Below are 24,866 nucleotides of genomic sequence, written 5' to 3' on the forward strand. Positions count from 1 at the left end.
ACTCAGATTCCAGTCTATGTGTGCAGCCTTGTTCAGAGGCACTTCTAATGGTTGGCCTAAACAACATTTCAATACATCATCTCATATGTGTGGCTCTTTGTTTTCACTTGTTTAAGTGTGCCAAGTGGGATTTTAAGCACAGATCCATCCTATATCCTGTTTGCCACATTTTCCCTGAACACAAGACCAGCTGGCTTACCCGCGTGACCGCGATGCACAGCGAGAGCTTTTCGGATGTTTTGTGATTCACCTGAGTGTGTTTGTTCTGGGTTAATGGGTCAGCCTGGAAACTTGCGGTTGTGTTGAAAATTCAGCAAACCCCTTTGAGACCCGGCATCCTGTTTTTGGACGGGGGCTCTGTAAGGGGTAGCATGGCTGTGCAGTCACAGTGTGGCCCGACGATAAGGAAGTCTGGCACAGAAGCAGAGAGACCTCGCTCACTGACGTCCAAGAACATCTAGCATCTAACATCCACTATTACTCATCTGTATGGCACCCAAGCACTAATACTGCACACCACAGTGTCCAGCTGAAGTTAAATATTTAATCATCATTGTCTGAGTGACAATAATGATTAGATTTAAGCCTGATCAAGCTGGATGTTTGTTGTGACACTGGTTGGTAAAAAAAAGTACAGAGTATGTATCCAACTATGGTGGTTATTCTTAGAGTGTGAGAGCTAAAGTCAGTGGCCATTGTGGGGCCAGAGTTGGAACAGGGCTATTTCGAGTCCAGCCAATGACAATAAAGATTGGGTCACGTCAGGGTCGATCTGAGAGATGTCTTCTATGTGGATCCATGAACAGCTCTAAGCTAGGACAGAGTGAGGCAGACTTCACTGGAAAAAACACATCCTACTCTCTGTAATCTTAGAGAGGGATGGGATTTGCTGTTTCATGAAGTGAGCCCTCCTGGGTAAACCCAGATGAAAAGGGATTGTGGGAGTCTTGTTGTGTATATTAATAAAATGCTTTGATTTTTGCCGGCAAGAGGTAAAACTGTCAACCATTGAAGCAACACGTATCAAAGGTTAAGGGGATGTTACAGTACATAAAGATAATTTTTTTTATGACTAAATAGCCTCAACCAGACGTGTGCCAGACGCTGGTCCATGAGCAATATACTTTGATATTGTCTAAGACCTGACTTTGTTCTGCCAACTCAACAGGACTTAATTCTGTTCCCCCTTCTCCCCTCTGTCTCTGCGTTTGTCTGCAAGGAGCACTGCTACCTTCATTTCTGTGCATTAGACTGAGCAGAGATGACACTTCCACAATGGGATTAAAGACTTTGGCAGGGCTGTCAGACCTAGCCAGTATCACAGAAGTGAGCCCAAGCTCATTGTCAGCTGACTTGGGCTCGAAAAATCTCCTCTTTTAGGGCAAAGGTGTTTTAAAGGGACTGTTTGTGTGATTAGAATAACCAAGAAACAGGGCTTGAAGTCGGCAAACCAGTTTCCTGTTCGTTGACATCTCTGTTAACAAGCACCTGAAAAGGAGTGATTCAGTTGTACCAAAAAGTGTGTTTACCGAAAATCCTTCCCTCCTTTTTTTGTGCAGCCACTGCACGTAGACTGGCGTTTTTAGGAAAAAGTTGGAAACCAAAATTGTTTTTAAAAGGACTTGAAGCCTTAGAGTCGCCCATGGACATTAAGACTCACGTACATTGTATTTCTTACGTTTTGGTACAACTAAAGCACTTATCTCCCGATGCTTGTTGACAACCATGTCAACGAACAGGAAACTGGTTTGCCGACTTCAAGTAAGCTTGTGCACAGAGTCCTAAAACTGCATTAGACAGCATGTATCCTTGGTAGGTAGGCCTAAAAGCCATGAGAGAATAAAAAGCTATAGCATATGCTTTTGCATGAGTTTTTATTGGGCTGTATTTTATGGATTTTTAAGATTCTTATATGAATCTTATATTTTTAAGGATTTTATGATTATTAAAAGCTAAAATGTTTAACCATGTGTTTTAATGCAAACTAGAATTAAAATAAATGTGCACTATAATATAATAATTTAAATAAATAATATAATTTACTCATTACTAGTTTTTTTCCCTTACAATAGCCAAACAATAGTCCTCTCAAATCTGCCAAGACTACATTTATACTTATTAATAATAATACCAAAATCCAACTGCATTGTTATCATGATCAAAATCAGAAGATACAGAGCTAAACATGGTATCAATGGTCCATTGATGATTTGCTGTAAAGTAAGAGGTAGATCCGATCTGTGATGTCACAAGTCAGTAATTGGTGAAATCCAACACCGGCTAGTATTTGCGGTGAGTACGGCAGCGTTTGCAACAGTGCAAGTCAAGGCACATGCAGAAACCAACGCCTGGAGGTACAGCACGGCTGTTGGGCTGTCTGACTACAGAGAACCTCTCTTTAAGAAGCATAGCATCCAACCCAGCAAGGAGTCCTCTTATGCGCACTGTAAATACATTCACGCGTTTTGCTTCATTGACGGTCATCATTGGCGCAGTTGTATTCTCGCAGACTATGTGCTTCAACGTATTAATGCAGTGAGATTACAGAACGCGCGTCGCACTTGTGGGAAAATTTAGAGATTTGGGAATCTCTCTTTCTGGACTCCTCACAATGAGGAAACTCTGAGGTGGCAGTCTTCGTTCAGTTACGCTTCCTTTGGCTGTAACCAAGGGCTAGCTCATGAACCGGTATCCTCTTGCGTGGAATTCTGTTTTCACTTAGAACACTGCTTCTTGGACAAATGCATACAAATGCATTTAGGAGCCCAACGGACAAGGAGTGGACACGTTTCTCCCACGACAAAAACGTAAGAAACTCCGATGCATGTTTACTATGTGCACGAATGGCTCGGTTGAACGTTTTAATCTGACACAACTCTGTCTGCAGTATAATATGCAGTTCAACTATACGCAGCGTAATCTCTTTCATTACCACAATGTTTCGAGAGTTTGACAGGATCCATGAGAGTGATTTTTCATCATTTTAGCACAGTTTATCATTGACAATTCCCTAACAACATGAGGAGTGTGTTTGTCAGTTTACCTGACAATAAATCTGCCATGCTATGTCGCTCAGGTTTGCATCGTTGACAACAGTGTGTATGGGCAAGCTCGCAAAGAAACGCACTACCACTATGGACTCAGCATAGACACTTTAGATGTGCCTTCATTTGACATCCTACCAGACCGCATGAATTGCCTGTAATTTAATTGAATTGAATGAATTGCCTGCACACGATGCACCCGGGCATTAGAAGAATGGGAAACAGATAACCGAGATCAAACGACGCTCTCCGGGTACAATTCTCAGGCTCTACTGGGTCTGAGAAGCGCATAACTTTGTCTGTCAGTTTATTGACTCCACTGAACTAAACAACACAACTGTCTGGGTTTAGGGTTTTTCAAAACAGTCTAAGTCCCATATACATAACTAAAATTCATGAGTTTAATGAAAAGTTTTTTTTTTTTTCTTTTCTGGAATACCGCTCAGCACATATGTCAAGGCAGCTGTATATGCTACAGTTTGCCATATCCTATGCATTTAGAAACATGTATGAGCTTGCACATTAGCTTAATTTGTATTCACTTAAATAGTCATTCAGATTACATTCGTTTTCAGTTGTGGCCAATACGAATTTGCTGAAATTGACTTGTAGGGTATGAGTGGAGACAGACGCTATCCCGCTGCGGATAAATTCTTGGTTGAGGACCAAGTTTATACCAAATGATAAGACCTCTGGAATAGGTCCACAGCAGAGAACAGTTGTAGCCTCTGTAGAGGAACCACGAGGATCGTGTTCTTTGTCAGCATTTCTATGTCTGTTTATATATTTAAATTTATTTGCAAGTCTTAGTTGTTTGAGGCAGATTATTCTTGGCTTGACCGTCCTGTGTTGCGTTATGATTGTGGTGTACTTATGGAGGTGAGCCGGTTTAGCATGTATGCCAGTTGACACCAAACAAACCGTTATGACACATTACACGGGGTTACCGCTCTGGGCCTCCTCAACACCCACTGTCTGACTTAAAGCCGGGCATGGAACCAGTTATGCCCAAACATTCCTCATGCTAGTGCGTATGGCTTATACATCTGGCTATACAGTTTTTGCACAGCTGTTACATTTGGCCCAGGCAGTTGTGCTAGATTTAAACTGGCTGATAACTGTAGTTTTGTGAGTGAGTCACTGACCAGTCACTGTCACAGCTGTAGCTAACTGTACTCTTTTGTTAATTACTGCCTCTCATCTGTAAAGCACTGAATCATGCACAGGCACTTACAGCATGTATTAATTGGATTCATCATTTGGAGTGTTCCATATGTTTTGTTATAACAACAAAATCAGATGGAAGACCAGTTGGATCAAGACTGAATAGGTTGGAGGGCTGTGGCAGAAAATGTGATTTGAGGTTGTTATATCAGTGAACATGAGGGAAGAGAGGAGGGGCTTCAGCTGTACTCACTACAAGCCCGTAACTACTTATCCTGTAGCCTACTATCATACTATTTTGCTTCTCATTAAGCCAACCATGGTTGGTTTGTGAAATAAATGTGACACACAGTTCAGTCAGACACAAACAACAACAAAAAATACTCAAAAGTAGCGCTGGGAGAGGTTGAATGTTTTTGTGCTGTAGCCTAAATGTAAAGTTGAATAATGAATGTGAATAACCTGCAACACCTGTTAATCCATCAACTTTTGTTCAGCATTCACTATCCCGTTTGAATGAAGAGGGTGTGTGAATGAGTGATAAGTGTCGTTAGCAGTGACTTCCTTCAGATTTAGCAGAGGCATGAAGTCTACCCCCTCCTTTAAACATGTTGTCTCCAGGGAAAATAATTGGCTGGCAGGGATGCCCTTCTCCTCATAGTTCTCGGGATTCGTTTTCTACAGCTGGACTGTTTTGGAAATTCTCACAGCTGATTACAAAACCTTGGGGAGTTTGAAAGATTGTTCCCATCGAAGCAAATCTTCTTTGTGACAGCTATCAGAGCTAGTGTAAGTGTTCTAAAAAAATGACCTAAAGCAGCTTAAACATCTGCAACTTCCACTGCTGGCAGAAAAGAGCAAACCAATAAACCTGGGCAGGAGTTTGCTCAGAGTGCTTTGTCTGCTTGCTGCCCTGTGGACTAAGTAAATCTTTACTCAAGTCTTCACTGACCTCTTGACGCTCTGACCAATTGGACTCAATGGGGAAGGGACGCAGAGCATTTAACGAGCTTATGTGTAGCGAGAACCTGGATTCTGTCCAAAACATTAACCAGAAGGGGAAGGGATCTTTGGGAATGCAGAGTTGTGATGATGGTTGGAATTTGTTTTGTTGTTGTTGTGAGGCTAAAGATTTTGCAACGTAGTCATTTTTTTGCAGTTAGCTGTGAGATGTGAAAGGAACCCCAGTTTTGCCCACTATCGATCATTCGCTCAAAAAGAGTGAGAGGAAGTAGCCTATAGATGTGATTCTGAAATAGCATCCACTACCAGAAGGTGACAGAAAAGCTTGTAAGGTGCTCAGAGTGTTCAACTAATTAACAGGATGAATCACCGGATGTTAAATACTACAACAGTTCAAGAATGCTGATGTTTACTTAGTCATGCCTTGTTTGGCTGTGCCTTTGGAGGAGTTACAACTGAAAGATTCCGTTGTAGAGCAGGACCCTACAGGGGTATCAAAAGGAAAGGACTGGGTCAAGTACAAGCTTTATGCAGTGAAGCATGGCTACCCACCCCTCTCTCCTTTGAGATGGAGTTAGCATTGACGGAGGGATGCCAGACTGGCTGTTGTGCTTTTAGAATGTCAACAGATCTTCAGTGAGGGCATCTCAGGTCAAGGGTCAACATGAAATGTTTCCGGGTCAGGACTAAATAAAATGCTTCCCCGTTCCTACATTTTTACAGTGTGTAGATTAGATGCATATCGTGAAAGTTTGTTTTTGACATGGACTTTCTTGAATTCTGAAAAGGATCACAGAAGACATACTCTATATAGGCGGTACTCTTGTATTACCAAAAAACATTTCTGAAAATTAGCAAATTATCAATAAGCGAATGAGAAAATAAAAATAGACCCTCTATTTTTACTTTTCTACTCATGAGCTTTTGGCATCTCAAGTAATTGTGGAAAGTCAAAGTCACTTTTTCCTCCAGATTTTATTCTTTCTTTTTAAGACCATAGGAATTTAGTACTTAATTTTCCCCATCACTGTACTCATTTAGTATTGTTAGCCTGTTTCCATTTAAGCAATTGCATCATGCTGAGTTGATGGACTTGAATTTGGAGCAGATTATATGAAGGAGACAAACATTCCCTGTTAATATTGGAGTGTTTCCTGTGATTTTTTTGTCTTCATGCACAATTTACAGTCACTTGCTCTTTTGTTCACACACATTTGTAATTTTCCTTTAACACAATAAATTATGTAGCCACTTAAAAAAAAGTACTCAGTGATGTTTCACTATTGTAAAAAATGAAGTTTTCTCTGTTGTGGGTGGTTGTAAATAAATATTCAGATTGTTTTGGTATGTATAATCACTTCCCTAGAGCCTAGTCTTTTCATAGAACACAGTGGTGAAGGATTACCTCCCAAAAGCTTCATCTGTAAATTAAAACTCCTACTATGTATGGAATGTGCTATTGCCTGGGCATGCCACTTGGTCTAGGTATTGTGGCATTTCCTTTGGTCAACACAAGCCTGTTTGAGGAGCATTGTTGACCATTCAACTCCTTTTCATATGAACTGCATTCGCTGCTGGGTTGCTGTTGAGAGACCCCTGCATTGACTGGTGCACCCTCTGTTGGTTCATGTGTATCCACAGATGGGGATATGCTTTTGTGAACTGTGGCAGATAGGCAAGGGGTGTATGTGTGTGTCAGGGGGGTGGGGGTGGGTTGGTAAGGAAAGGATACTTTCAAGATACTTATCTTCACCATCTAGGGTAATCTATTGCCAGTATAACCTTAAGGTCAGTCACTATGAGGGATGTTTTGTATTGACTCAGTTCTATGCCATCAATTTTTGGAGATGTTTTGGACCTTAAAATGAGAGTTAAAAGTTATATGCATTGGCTGTGGTGCCTGAATCCTCTGTTTTGGCCTGAGGAATGTCACACTGGCATCACGACCAAGAGCAGGTGACACGGCTCGTTTGTTGTTTCCCTTCTCCAAGAGCTCAGGAAGCCGCTGTGGTCTGGGAAAACAAACATGGCTGACTACTTAGTCACCCAAACCACTCGGCCACACACAGAACAACAACACTCCGGCAGAGAGAGAAAAAATACCCATAACCTGACATAACAGCTCAGGCCTTATGCATCATCCACGACAGATAATGAATTCCTTCCTGGGCCAGTGTCTTCAGGACAACACCTTGTAAGTGGTAGCTGCTGCAGGATGAATGAGTTTTTGATTGATCGCCATTCAAAAAGCCCTGCTGGGACTCTAATGAGGATTTGGAAGCCTCTTTGAACCATTCTTCATGTCACAGCAGAGACAGTTGATGTAATACAGTCATCAAACCGAGAGGTCAATCAGTCATTCAACTGCACCTTCACTGACCGGTCCTTTTGAACATTGGCGGTTGGAATTATACAGTGCATCCATCTGACTGATGTACAGTCCCTAGACAGCTGACTCCACATTTTTTTCACTGGTGCTGTTATGTAACTTTTAGCCCGTCCCAATGTATGATACGTGCGAGCACACTCTAGTCTGCAGACTTGCCCTGTCACCTCCCACCCAATTCTAACACATATCTCAGTCTGATAGAATGCAAGTTTTTAAATGCCAGTTGGGCTCTGAAGCCACAACTAAAAATAAGATTATATCATTACGTCATTTGAAGTCATGTTTTGTGTGCAGCAGTGAACCTTTAGAGTGCACCCACTGAATGAATCATTGTCTCGTTTATCAGTACTTCAGTAGATCCATTTGGCAGCTGAAGCTTTGACCTGTAACCTTTGAGTTATGTAAGGTGCCATTGTTAAAGTTCCTCATGGCTTTTCTCAGACACATTATTTTCATACAGACACTCACTGAAGTGCATGGAATGACTATATTTAGTGATAAACTAGAGGTCATATTCAAGTTAGGGACACGTTGTGTAAGCTTATTTGGGGCTATGAGTGTGTGATGAAAAAAATGTATTACTGGCCACCATGCTTTTATGTAGTCACTTTAGCAGTAAAATGAACTTTTCAATGTCCGGTGGCATTTCATGCACAGGAACATTTTTCATTTTATTTTTTTTCATCCTATAAATGTATAAAAACAGCTATGCTGTGAACACAAATGCTCCATCATATGCTTCAAGTCACCTTAATGAGTTAGTCCACCCCACTAAGGTAAGGGACTCACAGTGCCGACTAATGTCTGCATAGTGCACAGCGCCCCCCAGAGGAGGGCAGCCCCTCTCAGGTAATGCCCCCACCCCGAACCACCTAAGCAATTGATGAGTACTGGGTGGTTCCCATTCCAACCCTCCCTCCTGTTGGACATGTGTGGAGGGTGGCACGGGCGGCTCCACAAAGTAGGACTCATTGTCCCTAACCAGCATTTAGAGGGCGGCCATTTCCTCCGAGGCTGTGTTTAAAGGGGCTGTGGCGAGCGGCTGAGGCCAGTGGCGCCTCATAGGTATCCTGCCCCTCTTTAGCATCATTGTATTCTGGTGAACTCTCCGCTGGAACCCCCCATTGGTGGACCGATGTTTATGTTTCAACATGCACACACACACACACACACACACACACACACACACACACACACACACACACACACACACATGCACACACACACACACACACACACACACACACACACACATACATTCACAGACTCAAGCCAGACTTTTCTTTCTCTTAGGGGAATAATTGTATACAGCCAGGATTGCCCACACATTGTCCACATCAAATCCCCCATTGTAAAGGAATCGATGTGCTTCCTCAATATGGCTTTGTCTATTTTGTATAAGGGTCATTTTTTAAAATTAATTGCCTTGCCACATGACTGTTTGTTAGACTTTTGATCAGGCAGAAAAACCTCTGTGTTTTGTGTTATGTGCTAGGATTCGATTCAAGCAGCACAACACAGGGGAGTTTCAACAGATAGGGAGGCAAGAGGAAGAATGAAGAAAGAGTTGAAAAGAGAGGAGGAGACAGAAATGTAACAGAAAAGGTAACAGGAAGGAAGGAGAAATAGGCATTTGGTGTAAAAAAGAGCTTTGATTATTTTGGTGCTTTAGTGAAAGTTATGGTCAAGAACAGCAATATATAAGAAAGTATAAAATGGAGGTGTTGCTCTCAGCTTAGCTTGGTTTTTGAAAGTTCACCCAAAAGTTCTAGTCACTACTGATTTAGCAAAAGAGAAAATCTCCAAACCTGACAAAATTGGGAGATAAGACATACAGGCGTGCGCTCTGACAGGACAGGAGAGGCATGAATGAATGACCGTCCGTCCTCCTCGCCAAACATAGCTGGGTTGACTCCCGTCGGACCCCACAGGTCCTGCTCGGACCACATGACATGATTTGTGCTCCACGAGTCTCACGCAGGAATGTGGGCCCGAGGGACGGGTGAGGGTGGGGGTGGGGGGCAGGGGGGTTTCTCAAGGCTAAGAGGACCCATAATGACAAGTTACCCGAGGGACTAGCCCCCCACTCTAAACTATATAAACACAAAGCTACAGAACAAGGGGCAGACTCGGCAAATGGCCGCTCTTTAGTTGAGAGGCACTATTTCATCGTAGGAAAGGCCTAATTCTGCCGTTGGGGGCAGAAGGTGAGCGTTTGGATTGGGTGTTGTCAGTTGTCTTACTATGTGAAGATGACGGGTTTAGGATCATGAAGCAGTGTGCGCCATAATTGGAAGGGTTTACTTAAACGAGCTGTTTAGGACAATTGTGGTGGGTGTGATTAAATCTGTGTTGCCTTGTGCTAGTGAGTTGGTTGTTGAAGTTATTTAGTTCTCTGTGGATTCATAGTTGGTCCTGACTTAAAATATAAATTGTTTAAGATCTTGAACTTCATGCAGCAATATTTAGTGTGTCCTACTGCATTTGCAATTAACTGGTACTTAAGTTAGCATAACATATTTTTGTTTTTGGATATTCATGCTTTACAATATTTACATTTATTCATTTAGCAGACACTTGTCCAAAGTGACTTGCATATGTCAACTATATTACAAGGGATTATTGTCACCGGAGCAACTTGGGGTTAAGTGCCTTGCTCAAGGGCACAATGGTGGAAGCCGGGAATTGAACCGTCCGACAACTTTCAGGCTACTGCACACTAGCCCAGCTCCTTAACTACAACACTACCACCACCCCCGCGTGATATCCTAAACCTGATGTGGCTCCCTTAAGTCTCAGCCTGCACACACTGCTGCTCAGCCATAATGTGGTAAATGTTTGAATCTTGTCCTGAAGCCTGAACTGATCTAATGGTAGATCTGCAGTAGTGGCACGTTTAGTCTGCCTTGTCAAGAGTCTGTTAGACCCTAATCACTTATCATCTAGGTTTTCTTTGGCCTCTGATTGGGAAAATCACACAGTACTCCTACAGTATCAGTTATGTTGAATTCTAGGCTGTCCTGACCGCTTTTCTTCATCATCAGTGTCAGGCATTTGGGCTTACTTGGGGGAGGGTCACATTTTCCATGAATAAATGGCCTGAATTTCTCTTTCTGTTCTGTTTTAATAGGAGAACCCTGCTCCTGCTCCTTTCAATATGCACTGCAGTACTGTTTGCAGAAGAACACTTCCAAGAGCAAGGTAAGCATCTCAGCTAACACCCCCCCCCCCAGCCACACACGCACACTCTCACTCTTTGACCCCACATTTGACTTTGGATCCTGGCTAGAATGGCCGTGAGCCAGGGATACCCCAAACTGTGCCTTGTCTTGCCTCCGTTTTTGGTGAAATGCAAATGAAGTCAACAGAGATGACCTTTTCCCCCCAAGACAAAGGTCATTTTTGAGTACGGAAAGGTCATTTTCCTCATGGAACATTTCTGCTTTGAGTGTGGAACAAGTTTTTCATGAAAAATGTTGATTGTTGCAGAGTTTTGTGTGGGTGCACAAGCTATGTGCAGTTGAAATGTCAAAGTGAACTGGAGTGACTGACTCATCGATGAATCCTATCTTTGTGGTTTTGCTGAACTGTGACCCATATTGTGATAAGCTTCAATCAGTTCAGTGAAACACAGAAGGTAAAGAGACACCTTGATGCTTCTCAACTTACATTTTTCATAACCATCAAATAAAAGGCATTGTTCTGGAAATATTCGGACACACAGACTCTCAGAATATGATTTATTCACACACACATACCCAACATTTCATTTCAACGTTGCAAAACCTCAAACCATTTTCCAAGACTGCCAGACAGTGTCTGAAGATCAGTCACATTTTCAGAGTGTCATGTAAGAAGAGGTTCTCCCCACTCCCGTCGGTCATGTTTCAGTCGCTGCTCGGTCCAAAAAAAAGTCTCAGTGTCCTCCGGACCACAACCATTACGGGTCAGTGATATTTGTAACCGCATGCCAAGGGGTGCGCTCACAGCCAAAACCACCACAACAACAATGCCAAGTGTTAGAGAGGAGCAGCATGTAGTATGGGAGATGCAAGCTGGGCCCGCAGAAAGCCTTAGGTTTGAGGTGAAAGAGAAAGGAGAAGCAGCTCACAGGGATTAGGAGAAAGACAGGAAAGGCAGAGGGAGAGAAAGAGAAAGACAGAGGAAGAAAGAGATAAAGAAAGAGAAGGAGAGAGAGAGGGAGAATGAGAGGGGAGGAAGTTAAAGAGGAGGCAGGGCATGTAGAGGACAGCTGTGCACAGGAGCCGCTCTCCCCCTCTTCATTTAAACATCCCTCTCTCTTTCTTTATCTTTCTCTCTGTCCCTCTCTCTCTCTTTCTCTCTGCATGTCTGCTCTTGCTTCCTGGGTCTTGGCTCACAGGCTGCAACAGGCCTGCATGTTCCTCTTCTCTCTCCAAGCTAACTTTAAACCAGGCATTCCCCAAGTGCAGGGCAGACAGAGCTGGGAATTCTCTCTCTCTCTCTTTCTCTCTCTCTCTTTCTCTCTCACACACACACACACATACAAACACACTCTGGAGTATGGGAAAGTGTGTCTCGATGTGTGTGTCGGTGTAATGCGTAGGACGTAATAATAACCATAATAGTCAATGTGTGTGTGTGTGTGTGTGTGTGTGTGTGTGTGTGTGTGTGTGTGTGTGTTGGCTCAAGGTTGGAGAGTGTTAAAGCAGTGAGGCTAGATGGAGCATGGTTCCCGCACCTCTCTCCTCTGTTTCCTCAGACATGCTCACTTAGCACTGTGTACACCACTTGGTCCCACTGGCAGCTGTCCACTTAACCCCCAAAACCTAAAGTGTCTCTTCAGCATGGCCTGGGCCACGAGTGCAACACCCCCTTCCCTTCCCACCACCCCTGTCCAATGCACCTCTTTAGAATGGGTGTTAGCATAGTGACTAAGGAGCTGGGCTAGCAAGTGGTAGCCAGAAAAGTTGAGTTTTCAGTTCTTGGTTGCCATTGTTGTGCCCTTGAACAATGCACTTGTAAGAATTCACATATGTAAGTCATTTTGGATAGAAGCTTCAGCCAACTGAACAAGTAAATAAGTGTCTTTTCGAAGCTGGATTTTTTAGGGCACCACTGACCACAAGAAGAGTGAAGCATTTGAAGCCTCTGAAGCTTTTCACTGATCCTGATGATGGTGCAGCAATGTGCAATAAATATTTTCTCAGAATTTATCAGAAGTACATCTTGTTTGTCTCCAAGTAACAAGTGTATAGTGTGCAGATAATTTCCCCAAGTACGCGATCCAGTCAAGCATTAATTCAGTGCACTGTTAACAGAGTATGAACAAGATCTCTCCCTGTGTCTCCTTCCCTTCCAAAATGATGGTTTAAATCAGGATGGACAACCTCATTAAACATCTCAACTCTTGGCCAGGGTTCATTTCTGATAGCAAACTCTGTTGGCGCCCACCACCGCTGAAGCCCTTTGCTTTGGATATCAAAGTGGACCTTCCTGTGCATGGATCGGATCCATCAGGGCTGCCGGAGGAATGCGTCACGCGGGTTGAAAAAGCTTGTCTTCACATATGAGACAGGTTAATTGGAATCCAGGCTGACGTTTCCCCAGGCAAAGAATGTCAAGGGCATCTCTTTCTCTTTCTCTCTCTCTGTCTCTCTCTCTCTCTCTTTCCCTCTCTCTCTTTCTAGCTCTCTCACTCTCAGTTTCTGGTCGGGAGCTGATTCAGACTATACAGCGGCATGTTCTTACTCTTTCATGTCTGTTTCCCTCCATCTCTGGCCCTGTCTCTCACTCTACACACACACACACACACACACACACACACACACACACACACACACACACACACACACACACACTCACACTCACAAACACACACACACACACACACACACACACACACACACACACACACACAAACCGTCTCTGTAAAACACAGTAGTTGATAAAAACAATTCTCAGGGAGAGCTGTTTGGATGTACTTTAGATCGGAACCTACACAAACAGCTGTCCCTGAGAATTTGATCAACTGCCCCCATGTTCCCTTTCCTATTGGTAAACATAAGGAAGTGATAGTAAGCACTGCATAGTGACACCCTCTCTGTCTTATTGTATTGTAGCGGGATAAGTGAGACCAGATGACATATTGTGATGTTGGTTTGGCAAGACACAAAAATCTGGTGGTGGAAGGATCTCAAGCTGGAATCGCCAAAAATCCATGTTTTGAACTTGAAGGCTTGAGTGTAAACGGCAGACTCCCACTGAGCATTCCATGTCATGTAGGGACGATCAGGCAATGAGGTCTAAATTGGTGACATTCTTAAACTCGATTTGACTTTTATTGCAAAGACATCTGTTAGACCTGTCTAATGTCTTTGTTGTCAGCCTTTATATGAAGGCAAGTGGGGTCTCCGAATAAGTTATTGGCTGTTTGGATTGACCCAAGACAAGGGTGAGAGGTCAAAAGGTCATACATGTGTGGCGTGTCAGCAATGGCAGTGATGGGTCTTTGATGTCCGATCTGTCCCTCCCTCCCCTGCATCACCTCCACCACCCCACCCCCACTTACCATACCCTTGTGGTTTCAGTGCCTGAGTGTTTAAAACAGCTCTTCTCCCCTCTGACCCCACAGAACTGCCGGTGGAGTTTATATCACAGGTTTGTTTTATAACTTTGAGGCAAAACCTGAGACCGAACAAACAAGCCGTGAACTCCTCGGTCTGAATGTCAGTGTCGGACCGGTGTATGTCTGCAGCGGTCCCGCTCCTGTAAAATCAATAAAACAGACTTTGTGAGGAGAAAAAAAAAATCTCCCCGAGAATGAGACCAGGAGCGTTTCAAAGGAAACCAGTGTCTCTGGATTTGTAATGAACATGCCTTTCCCTGCAGTCGTACCTCCCGGGATCCCCCCACTGACATTCTTAAACTGTTTAAAAGGTCTTTGGTTTCCTGTCTTTCTGAGAAGAAGAACCCCTTTGCCCCTTCTTTGTTAAGGACCATAGGATTGTTTCCTTTTCATTTCAGTGTATGGTGTAATTTTGCAATGTTTTGGCATGTCAACTTCTGATATTCCTCTGAAGAGTTTTAAAGATTTCCGGCAGAAGTCAAATGGAAAACCTTACCTGCACTTGGACTGTATCCAGACTAAAATAATGTGTACCAGGGCATTTTATATTTTTGGATGGTTGTCTACCACCACTGGCAGCTTACCGTACATAAGGTTAAACAATACTTGTCATCCACCATGGAAAATCTTAAAGTAGTATAATTTAGTATACTTCATGTCATTTCATTTTGATATACTTCCACCGCTTCTCCAGCCTGTGATCCAAAGCAGTGTCCAGGCCAGTTTTTTGGACTTAATGCATCTTCCATACCCTTCTTCCTTAATGGTTTATGTGGATGACATATCTGTAGACGAACAACCTGGGAATGAGAGAGAAACTCCTGAGTCAGTGCTTTCCATGAACCTAATAGTCACGGTGATTCAAACAAGCTGTTGTAGTATCTGAAGCTCTATCCCACGGCAGCCCTTTCCCATCACCTCCTCCTCCTCACCGGGTCCACATCTTCCTAAGTACCAGTAAGAATGGGAAATCTGGGAAATCATTTAACCCTTTGCTTCCCTATTATCCTGGTCCTTTTGTCACCCTATTTAATGTTCAATTTAGCAGGTAACAAGTACAAATAAATTATTATAACTTTCTATATTGCTCTTGTTTCACCCCCCCCCCCTCTCTCTATCTATCTCTCTTTCTTTTTTTTTCTTCTTCTCTCTATCTCGCTATCATCCTATCTGCTCTACTATAAATCTGTCTCTCGCTTCACAGGTTTAGATATTATTCTTCAGCTGGGCCTCACCGGCCGCAGAGAGACGCACTTGTCTGGCACAACGGCGCCGTCTCCCTCGCACCCTCGCCCCTTCCTGGACGTCCTGCCACCCGGCGTCGGAGTCACCCTCAGCGGGGATGCCCACATTGAGGCCCCTGCTCCGGCAGTTTTCCCCGCCGACCTTGAGGAGGAGTTCTCCATCATCGTGAGCCTGCGCTGCTGGCGAGCGAACAATGCTTTCCTTTTTAGCGTCCGAGGTGGCCGGGACGACAGGCTGCGCTTCGGCATCCAGCTCCTGCCCGGGAGCGTGGCTGTGCACGTCGGGGAGGCGACAGTCATCCACTTCCCGTACGCCGTGTTGGACGGGCAGTGGCACATGTTCGCTGTAGGCGTGCGCCTGCGCTCTGTGTCCTTCTACGCGCACTGCGGGAGCGTTCGGTACAGCGAGGAGATCCCCGCCACCGGCTCGTCGCCGGGGCTGCTGGCCTCCGACGGCCTCTTCGCTCTGGGGAGGCTGGACTCCACCAGTGCCCAGCTGGAAGGGGCCCTGTGCCAGCTGGACATCTACCCTTCCGCCCAGGCGGCGGCGCAGTACTGCGACTACGTTAAAAAACAGTGCCGCCTGGCGGACACTTTCCGATCGCCCCCGCCCACGGAAAGCGGAGCCGGGCTCTTCCAGCCCCCCACTGAGTCCTTCCTGGGGTCCCTCTCAGACCCCTCGCCTGCCCCCCTGGAGCCCCTCTGGCAGGGGAGTACCTCCGGTCCGCTCCCAGCCACCTCCGCCACCACCACCACCACCAGCAGCCAAACCTTGGAAGCCCCAGATCAGGTGTTTCTAAGCCTAAGCCCTTCTGTGCAGCAGTCTGAGGTCCATCACACTGAGAGGACGTTGGCCGCGCAGCGATTCGGTCCCAGCCCCTCCCCAGGCCCCCTCAGCAGGATGGTGTCCGAAGCCGCCACCACTGCGTCAAGGAATACCACAGCCAGCACCAGTGGCAGACGCACCACAACCAACACCACCACCACAGGCAAGGCCGCCCTCCAGGGCGAGAACGACACGGAGGACGAGCGACTCCGCCAGAGGACCCGTCCCACCGGCACGCCGACCCCTGGCCTGATCTCCCCCGTCAGGCAGAGCCGGCTGAAGGAAGGCAAGAGGAACCGGACCCGGTCCGGGCCACCGCCACAGTCTGACGACGAGCTGATGGGCCCCCAGCTGCGCCTGAACAGCACCACCCTCTACCGTGACCCCGGTGCGCACAACCAGGTGGACGACTCGGAGGAGCATCCACTGGGGGCTCCCTATGACGTTGGAGACTCAGACGGCTACGGCTACGGCTACGACTACGGCTACGAGGAGGAAGACTATATCTTTGAGGATGACGGTCCGAAAGGAGAACCAGGCCCTCCGGTGAGTGTGCTGCTTTCTTTCCTCCTGCTCAGTTTGCTAATCATGCTCTCGCGTTTGCGTCAGTTTCACAGCGCCTTGAAAGTGTTTCAGTCCACCACAAGACGGTGCAACAAAAGTGTGCATGGGAAATGAGTCAAATTACAATCCAATGCTATCCAAGCTAATTTATAGCCATTAGGAACTCTTTGATTGCTATTCCATTTGGCTGTGTTACACAGAGTCCCACCAGAAATCTCCTGGGGAAAAAAAGTATATGAAAGGGAAAAATTTTGGCAGGCCTATGTATTGATTTAGAAGCAAGGTGATAGGTTGTCCAAGTGCTCTCACTTTTTTTCATGTATCAACAGGTGGTAAGAATAACACATGTCATTTTCTTTTTGAACGGCTGCCAGCTCTCGTGCTGTAATGGCTGAGAGCATGAAGTAATTTATAAGTGTGCAATGCATGCTCGGAATCGCATTGCCTAGCGACAGTGGGAACACGGCGTTATCAACACATTCTAAAGTGATAGAGAGTCGCGCTGGAGAAGAGAGTGTGTTTTCAGTGAAGTCAGATGTATGTATTCCACGACATACAGCCAAAGGGGAAATGTGATATGTATGTATGTGTGTGTGTGTGTATATGAGTGTGTGTGTGTGTGTGAGAGAGAGTCTGTACTCACTGGAGTGGATGGAAATATGTGTGCTGCTGGGTAAGTTGGTTTTGCGACAGGCTCCAGCAAGGTGAAGCACAGTTTCTAGCATGGCATCATATGTCTTATGCACATATCCATATGTCAGTATGTTATCCAAACACAATACTGCTTTATAGAGTATGGACATCCGTGTTTGCCTTGTTTTGTCCTCAGCCAGAAGCAGAATATTTATTCACAGGCCTAGAGAGCAGGCTGTCTCAAGGGGACCCTGGACATATTTTTAGTTGGAGGAAGAAGGAGGAAGAGTGTCTTCATGTGTATTTTCATGATGGAGTGAGGGGGCTTTGCTCCTTGCTTTGGACTCCAAGTCAGATGCAGACTGGGTCAGTGGGCCAGTGAGGCAATCAGCTAAACAGTCACTCTTATTATGCAAACAAATGAGCCACCACTGAGTCAGACAGAGAGAGAGAGAGAGAGAGAGAGAGAGAGAGAGAGAGAGAGAGAGAGAGAGAGACTGAATGATCCAGCTGCTGGAAGAACATTACACCAGCACCAACATCTTAATCTGGTTAGGGCTCCGCTCTGCGTTCACTGCCTTGGGTTAAGCCCTGCCCTGATTGATCACGTCTGGAAGGGAGAGCAGGAATGGAAGGTCATGTTTGTCTTGCCCCCACAATGGTCATGGCAGTGACGTTGTCGTGTGGTTCAGTGGCGTGTAATGTGGTGCAGTGTACTGTACTTTTTCATCTCCTTGATTTCACCCTACTTGCACTCTCGCTGGAGCTCTGGCTGCGCTCCTCTGGCTTGATGCAGCGGGTTCCCCGTCCAGGGGAAGTGAGGCCACCAGCTGCCTACAGACGCCTATGCCAGAGAGCTCGCTTCTCTGCTTCCCTCTCGTTTGTACCACCTTTGCCAGCCCGTCCTCCCCCATAATCATATACCTGAGGAGACGTGGCGCCATGAGGAGTTCCCAGACGTTTCCGTTCTCGAGACGGGCAGGGGTGGCTGGCTGTGTGAAAAAGATTAACTCAGGGTGGGGGGGGGGGGGGGGGGGGGGGTGGGTTACTCGGCCATGTGTGACCCAACTGGCCACTAGCTCCCTGTGTGTTGGTATGTGCATGGTGCACTGGTGTGGTGCCTTGTGATGACGTGCTGTCATAGATGATGAGGACTGATGAGGAATGTTAGTGGGTCACCATTTGGAGGAGGTGGAGGCAGATGGAGGCATGAACAGCTGGCTGGGAAACACTCCCTACTCACTCGGAGTTCCCCTTCGCTCCCAGATGTTGCAGCGCATCAACGTCTGGACCCGACCTTCATCACCATAGGAACGGAACCTCTGGAGCCAATGAAAACTCCCCCCTTCCATGCTCAGCCTATGAGAATATGGCAGGAGGTGGGGTGAGATGGGCTGGGGTGGTGTGGGAGGACAGTGTTGGGGACATACGGTTAAGCAAGTCCAGTGGATAATAAGCAGGAGCTGAGTCAGAGCGCTTCCGTGCTGTGACTTTTTTGAAATAGCGGGCCGTGGCTTCGAAAATCACAGGACGCGCTGCATTCCAGATGTCAGTCAAAGTTCACAGGCAGCCAACCATCAGATATCTTTATAGTGTCATATTTATTGTTTTGCGAACATTCCCAGATTAATTCGAGTGGGACTGTTTGTATTCTTCGCTCGCAAGACACTTTCATGCTGTGCAAGACACTCCATCCCAGAGCGCACTCAGTGCTGCTCCATCCCAGAGCGCTGCCGTTGCCGTGGGAGATTAGCCTCCCGTGTTACCGTTGGCATCCCTCCGCTCTTCCGCCGAACCACTGCGACGTGTTTGGCGGATTCTGTTTACTTTGGAAGAACATGAAAATGCCCACGGAGAAGACAGATGATAACTGTGCAAATAGCCTTGAAAGGCATCCAGTTCGCAATCATACCCCCCCACCCCCCCCAGAAGTTTTTGGGGACGGTCCAGCCTGCAATGAAACTCTTCTGCTCCATTGATTATGTTTAAATAGCACTTGTCTCCATCTGTAAGGAGACACCACTGAGGAAACAAACAAGGCTTGAATTCAAACCTGTCTTTTTTGTACAGATATGCACATCAGGCTAGCAAAGCAGGAAGCTAGAGTCAAAGAGATGTGCCTTGGTTTGTAACAATATAAGATAACATGTCCATTGAGGTATTTCATGAGTTTTGTTTTGCCTGCGATGTTATATGGTATTGTCATTACACAATAACATTCCAGCATTCCCACATCAGGAAGAGATTGGTTATATTCCATTGCATTCAATTCATTTGTTATGTCACGATGCATTAGGATTTTAATTCCTTTGGCAATGCATGCATACTGTATGAGTGATGATTCTGCCAAGTCAGAGACATGCTGTTGGCGCTGTTTCGCATATGTCCAGCAGTGTTCACAGTCTTCCAGGAATCCCAGAGAATTCTCACAGATATGGATGTATGCCATTTAAAGGTGCAGGAAAGCCATTGCAAGTCCAGTATTACTGTACGTCCTATGCTTCTTGTTTCTCAGTCCCATTAGCATGCAGTATTATGATATTCATATATTACCGGTACTGGCCCTATCACGTAAACCATAATTTTAATAGCTGTAAACACGCCTTAATGCAAATTAAATGAATGTTCAAAGATGTAAAATCAATGCCTTTATTTGAAATGGAAATAAAGGAATAGTGGAGAACATTAGTCCTTGCTCCTCAGAATTGCATGATTGATGAAGTCTGGAAATCTGTGTTGAGTAGTTACTGCAGTTTAAAGAACCAGGTGTTCTTTCCAGCTCATTTCCAATTTCCCCACTTGTGAAACACACTACTGGCTATGACAGTCTCAGCAGAATGAGGTGTCACCCCTCATTTAAAGAAAATATTATTGGCTTAAAGGTAAACAAAGCGACACTCCATTTATCAGAAGGTAAATAAGGGGTCATATTAATTGGACCTGGCCGTGAGCCTTTGCAAAGCAGTGTGCGGTCGTGTTTGGAGAGAGCTCAGTGTTTTGTCCAGCATGTCTAACAACTTAATTGTTGTTCTAATTAGTTTGACATATACTGGATTGGCATCACTCTGTGAGGAAGGAGTTGCTGCCAATGAAGCAATCCCTCTGCCAGAGCTAAAATCTGCTGTCGAGAGCCATGTCCGTACAATTATGAGAATGTTTGTTTTACAAAAGTACTTCATATTGTTTTCTAATCTGCTCAGTAGCCATTACTGGTGATAGGCTAGATGTAATCGTGGAAATGTGAATGATAGTTTTAAAGCTGTCTTTACATAAATGCAGACATGCTAACCATAACCCTATGTGTAAACTCATGGCACAGCCCTTTATTACTGGCTGTAAATGTCTGTGTTCTGTTAAGCATGGACTGGCTGGTTGGTCAATATGTTGGTTGAGTTAGTAAAAACAGCCCTGGCCTCTCTCTCATGTTGAAACATCAGGTTTGCGTTATTCCAAAAGACATCCCTAAGCATCATGGCTATATTAAATCCAAATGAATACAAGTACAATCCCAGCTTCTAACCTCTCTCCTTCGTCTGCCCCCTGTCTCTCTCTCTCTCTGTCTCTCTGTCTCTTTCTCTCACTCTCTTTGTCTCTCTTTCTCTAGGGTGAACCTGGTCCGCCTGGGCTTCCGGGACCCGCTGGAAAGAGAGGACCAAGGGTGAGAGACGGAGTGTTTCCATAGCTGATGTTTATACGATGTCAGAGCTGAGAGCTATATCATGTGTGCCGGCTCACAGCTCTGAGTCCTGCCCTCTGCCCATGCTCTTGGAATGGAGCAGGACGACTGTCACCTAACCTGACTCTCGCCAGATGAATTTCGTTCTGCCTAGCTCCGCTTAGCTTCACTCACATCCATCTGGGATCGCTTCCGTTGAGAGTGATTTCGGCACCAGATTTTATGGTAGAGCCAATCAGGACGCAGGGCTGGAGTTTCATAGATGTGACGTAGCGTACAAGCGACTGTGAGACTGTTCTCAGCGTCACGGGTTGGCTTCGATGTGAGTGGTTGAAGTAGCACGTCAATAGATGACGGACAGTGGCTTATCCAAACATATGCAAAGATTTTTGATAAGGCCCAGCCTTCTGAAACACCTCTCCAATGGATCGATCCAAGATGGATGAGTGAAGCTAGGCGGAACGAAATTCATCTGGCGAGAGTCAGGTTAACTGTCACCCCCACTAACAACTAAATCAGCATGTACTCAGCAATCAGCACTCCCAGACAGTGTGTGTGTGTGTGTGTGTGTGTGTGTGTGTGTGTGTGTGTGTGTGTGTGTGTGTGTGTGTGTGTGTGTGTGTGTGTGTGTGGTGTGCAAATGTTAGCTTTAAGACATTGCCGCCATGTTGTGAAATGGCAAAGAATAACTAGTCAGATTAGTGAATGAAAATTCAGAACAGAAGTTAGTTCAGTTTTAAAGCCTGATATATCCTCACACATCATTAATATTCTCAAATGATCACAACTAAACTAATAGCAGTTAGTGCATTTTAATAGCCAGATATATCCTGTCAACCCATTATGTTAACCTCAAAATTATCATTATTTGGCTACTTACTGTCATAGTGCTGCTTTGGCTTGAAACTGGGATGATTGGTTGATGATGCTCACTGGATTTGGTCCCGCTAACAAGTTGGCTAGCCCACGTTGTTGCACAGATGCCATTGATTGAGAAATGCGTTGGTTGTCTGAGTAAATCACTATCTTGGCCTAAATGACTGATGCTGGTGTGTTGCCTACAATGCCTATGGTGTCATTTTCATTGGCGTAGATGCTCTTTTATAATGCAATTAAGTTAAATGGGTCCTTGATGTTAGGCCAAGTTCAATGGGTGCTTGATGTTAGGCCAAGTTCAATGGGTTCTAAATGTTAGGCCATCACTAAGTAGCTTACTCATCTATACAGTTACTGAACATTTAATAATTTCATTTCAACTATTTCACCTTGCAACTGTACCTCACCTAAGTATGCAGATATATGTTGCAAAAGTAGTGCATTTAGTTTAGATATGGTTATATTGATATGTTTTAATTAATATCATAACATTGGAAGGCTCTAGAATGGCAGCTAATACACAGGAAATTACTGTAGTGGATATTCTCACCCTTATGGCAGTTAGACCTAGATGGTGCATCCTAGGCAGATGTTTTACTTGCAGCATACATAATTGATTTGTTATGATGAAATACATATTTGATTTGGACATCACTGTTGTGATATACTTTGGAGGAACAGAAGTTGCCAGGGGATGTATGAATTTCTTTTTGATCAAATGGGGAACATCATCTGATTATCATGGTGTGGTAGTATTACACATAGCATGAAAGTGCTGCTTGCTCATACAAGTTTATAAGCTCAGAGAATCCTGAGAGAGAGAAATACAGAAAGATAGTGAGGGATAAATAGAGAGAGATAGATAGATAGAGAGAGAGAGAGAGAGAGAGAGAGAGAGAGATAAAAAGAGAGAAGAGAGTCTTTATAAGCCATTTTGTTTCCATGTGCAGTTTTTTCTTCCGGGGAGGCTGTCTGTTTTTCGCCGTGGTGGGGGTGCGGTATTATCCGGAGACTCGGGGCGGCTCATTAGATGAGATGTGTAGTGGTGATAGGGGCTTCGCTGCAGGGTGGCACTGCGGTGGAGCCACACAGACCTCACTGGAGTCTACAGCGGCCGGCCGCCACACACCGCTGCTGCTCCGCTGCTCTGCTTGAACTCCCAGGGCACTCTGTGTGTCCGTGTGTCTCTCACACGCAGGTGGTAGCACTTTTCTCCCAGAACCCCTGTATTAAAACATCTGCTCTTAAAATCAGAGAGGGAGGGAAACTTAAAGAGAGAGAGAGAGAGAGAGAGAGAGAGAGAGAGAGAGAGAGTGTGTGTGTGAGTTAGTGAGAGAGAGAAAGCAAGAGAGAGACAGAGAGAGACTCTGTCTCTCTGTATGTAGATTTATGTGTGCCTATGTGTGTTTGTCTAATTGCATCCATGTTTGTGTGCACGAGAGAGAGAGAGTAACTGAAGCTGAAAGAACCCCTGCAATACAGAGAGAGGAGAGAGACAGAGAGAGAGATGAATAGTGTGGGAAGAGATTGGTTCTCATGGAACAAGGAGTTAACGGTATTAACCATGCGGTCGGCTTCACATGCCTACACTGTAAGGAAATGTTCTTACCCGCAGAACATGGCTACAGCAGTGATGGAAAGTGTGGGCCAGAAAGAGAAGGTGGCATTGAGGGCTGGCCTGAGGAAGGGAAAAAAATGAAAGAAAAGCCACACATGTTAGTCAAAACAGCGGTGGGTTTTCAGCGGCTCTCCATCCCTCAATGCCCAGCCTGCATACCAAATGACAGCACAGAGAGGCTGACCTTAACAAGGAAAGATGGACAGTGAGACCAGAGATGAGAGAAAGAGTGGAAGTGTGCAAATGAAGGAGTGTGTGTGTGTGTGTGTGTGTGTGTGTGTGTGTGTGTGTGTGTGTGTGTGCGCACGCCCGTGTACAAGTGTGTGTGTGTTGTGTGTGTGTGTGTGTGTGTGTGCATGCATGTGTGTGTGCATGAGTGTGAGTGTGTGAGAGAAAGAGAACAGCAGGAGTGCAGATGTGTGTAACTCTCCGCTGCATTCCTCCACAAAGCTTGGAGGAAGGCACACGTTTGGCATAAGGGAAAATATGTGACATCATGTTATATATAGGTGGGATGCAGAGACGGCTACCTTTGAGGTATAACTCACAGCCATTGTGTATCACTCAGTCGGGGGCTTAGGGAAGATATCCATATAAGCCCCCTGGCTCCCAGCCTCTGGGGGTCTCAAGCTTTCCTTTCCCCCCCAGAGGATTTGAGAATGGCTATCAGCTCCTTAACAGATACGATACCGATGCAGACCTTAAACTACCTTGGTCTTGGATCTTGTATGCCATGGCAATAAACAATTCTCTGTGTGTGTGTTTGTGTGTGTGTGTGTGTTTCCATGGGTGTACTTGCCTACACATGTGTGTTTGTGTGTGTGGGTGTTTTCTCTCCCCCTCTCCCCCCCCCCCCCTCTCTCTCTCTTTAGGGTCCGCCTGGTCCTCATGGGAACCCTGGCCTGCCTGGTTTACCTGGTCCCAAGGTGAGTGCATAGTTTGGGGCCATGGCCAGCCTTGGTTACCCCCCCACCTTTGTCAGCTTCTCCTTAGGGGTGGTGTGCATGTGTGTGTGTGTGTGTGTGTGTGTGTGTGTGTGTGTGTGTGTGGGAGGGAGGAGGTATGTCTCAAGGCCACACAAAGCATACATAGGCCTAAGTTCACACTGATGTTTAATGTCATCCCCTGTTAGAATGCCACATACTCTACCCACAGCTTAAAGGCATTGAACTTTCAGCTAAACCCTAAATCTGGTCACATAGAATCCTCATCCACACACACACACACACACACACACACACACACACACACACACACACACA

The 24,866-nt window shown here is 45.4% G+C and overlaps 1 protein-coding gene across 1 annotated transcript in view; it reads left to right on the forward strand.

Moving 5' to 3' along the window:
• Positions 1-2,335: 2,335 nt before the first annotated feature.
• LOC121678085 (collagen alpha-1(XXIV) chain) overlaps positions 2,336-24,866 on the forward strand; it is an 80,941-nt gene continuing 58,410 nt past the window's right edge. Inside the window, exons 1-5 of the mRNA XM_042057289.1 lie at positions 2,336-2,807; positions 10,691-10,761; positions 15,372-16,783; positions 21,039-21,092; positions 24,477-24,530. Of these exons, the coding sequence (XP_041913223.1) occupies positions 2,752-2,807; positions 10,691-10,761; positions 15,372-16,783; positions 21,039-21,092; positions 24,477-24,530 (1,647 nt within the window). The 5' untranslated portion in view covers positions 2,336-2,751. The remainder of the gene's footprint in view (positions 2,808-10,690; positions 10,762-15,371; positions 16,784-21,038; positions 21,093-24,476; positions 24,531-24,866) is intronic.

The sequence above is a fragment of the Alosa sapidissima genome, chromosome 12 (genome assembly GCF_018492685.1).
Source record: "Alosa sapidissima isolate fAloSap1 chromosome 12, fAloSap1.pri, whole genome shotgun sequence".
NCBI lineage: Eukaryota > Metazoa > Chordata > Actinopteri > Clupeiformes > Clupeidae > Alosa > Alosa sapidissima.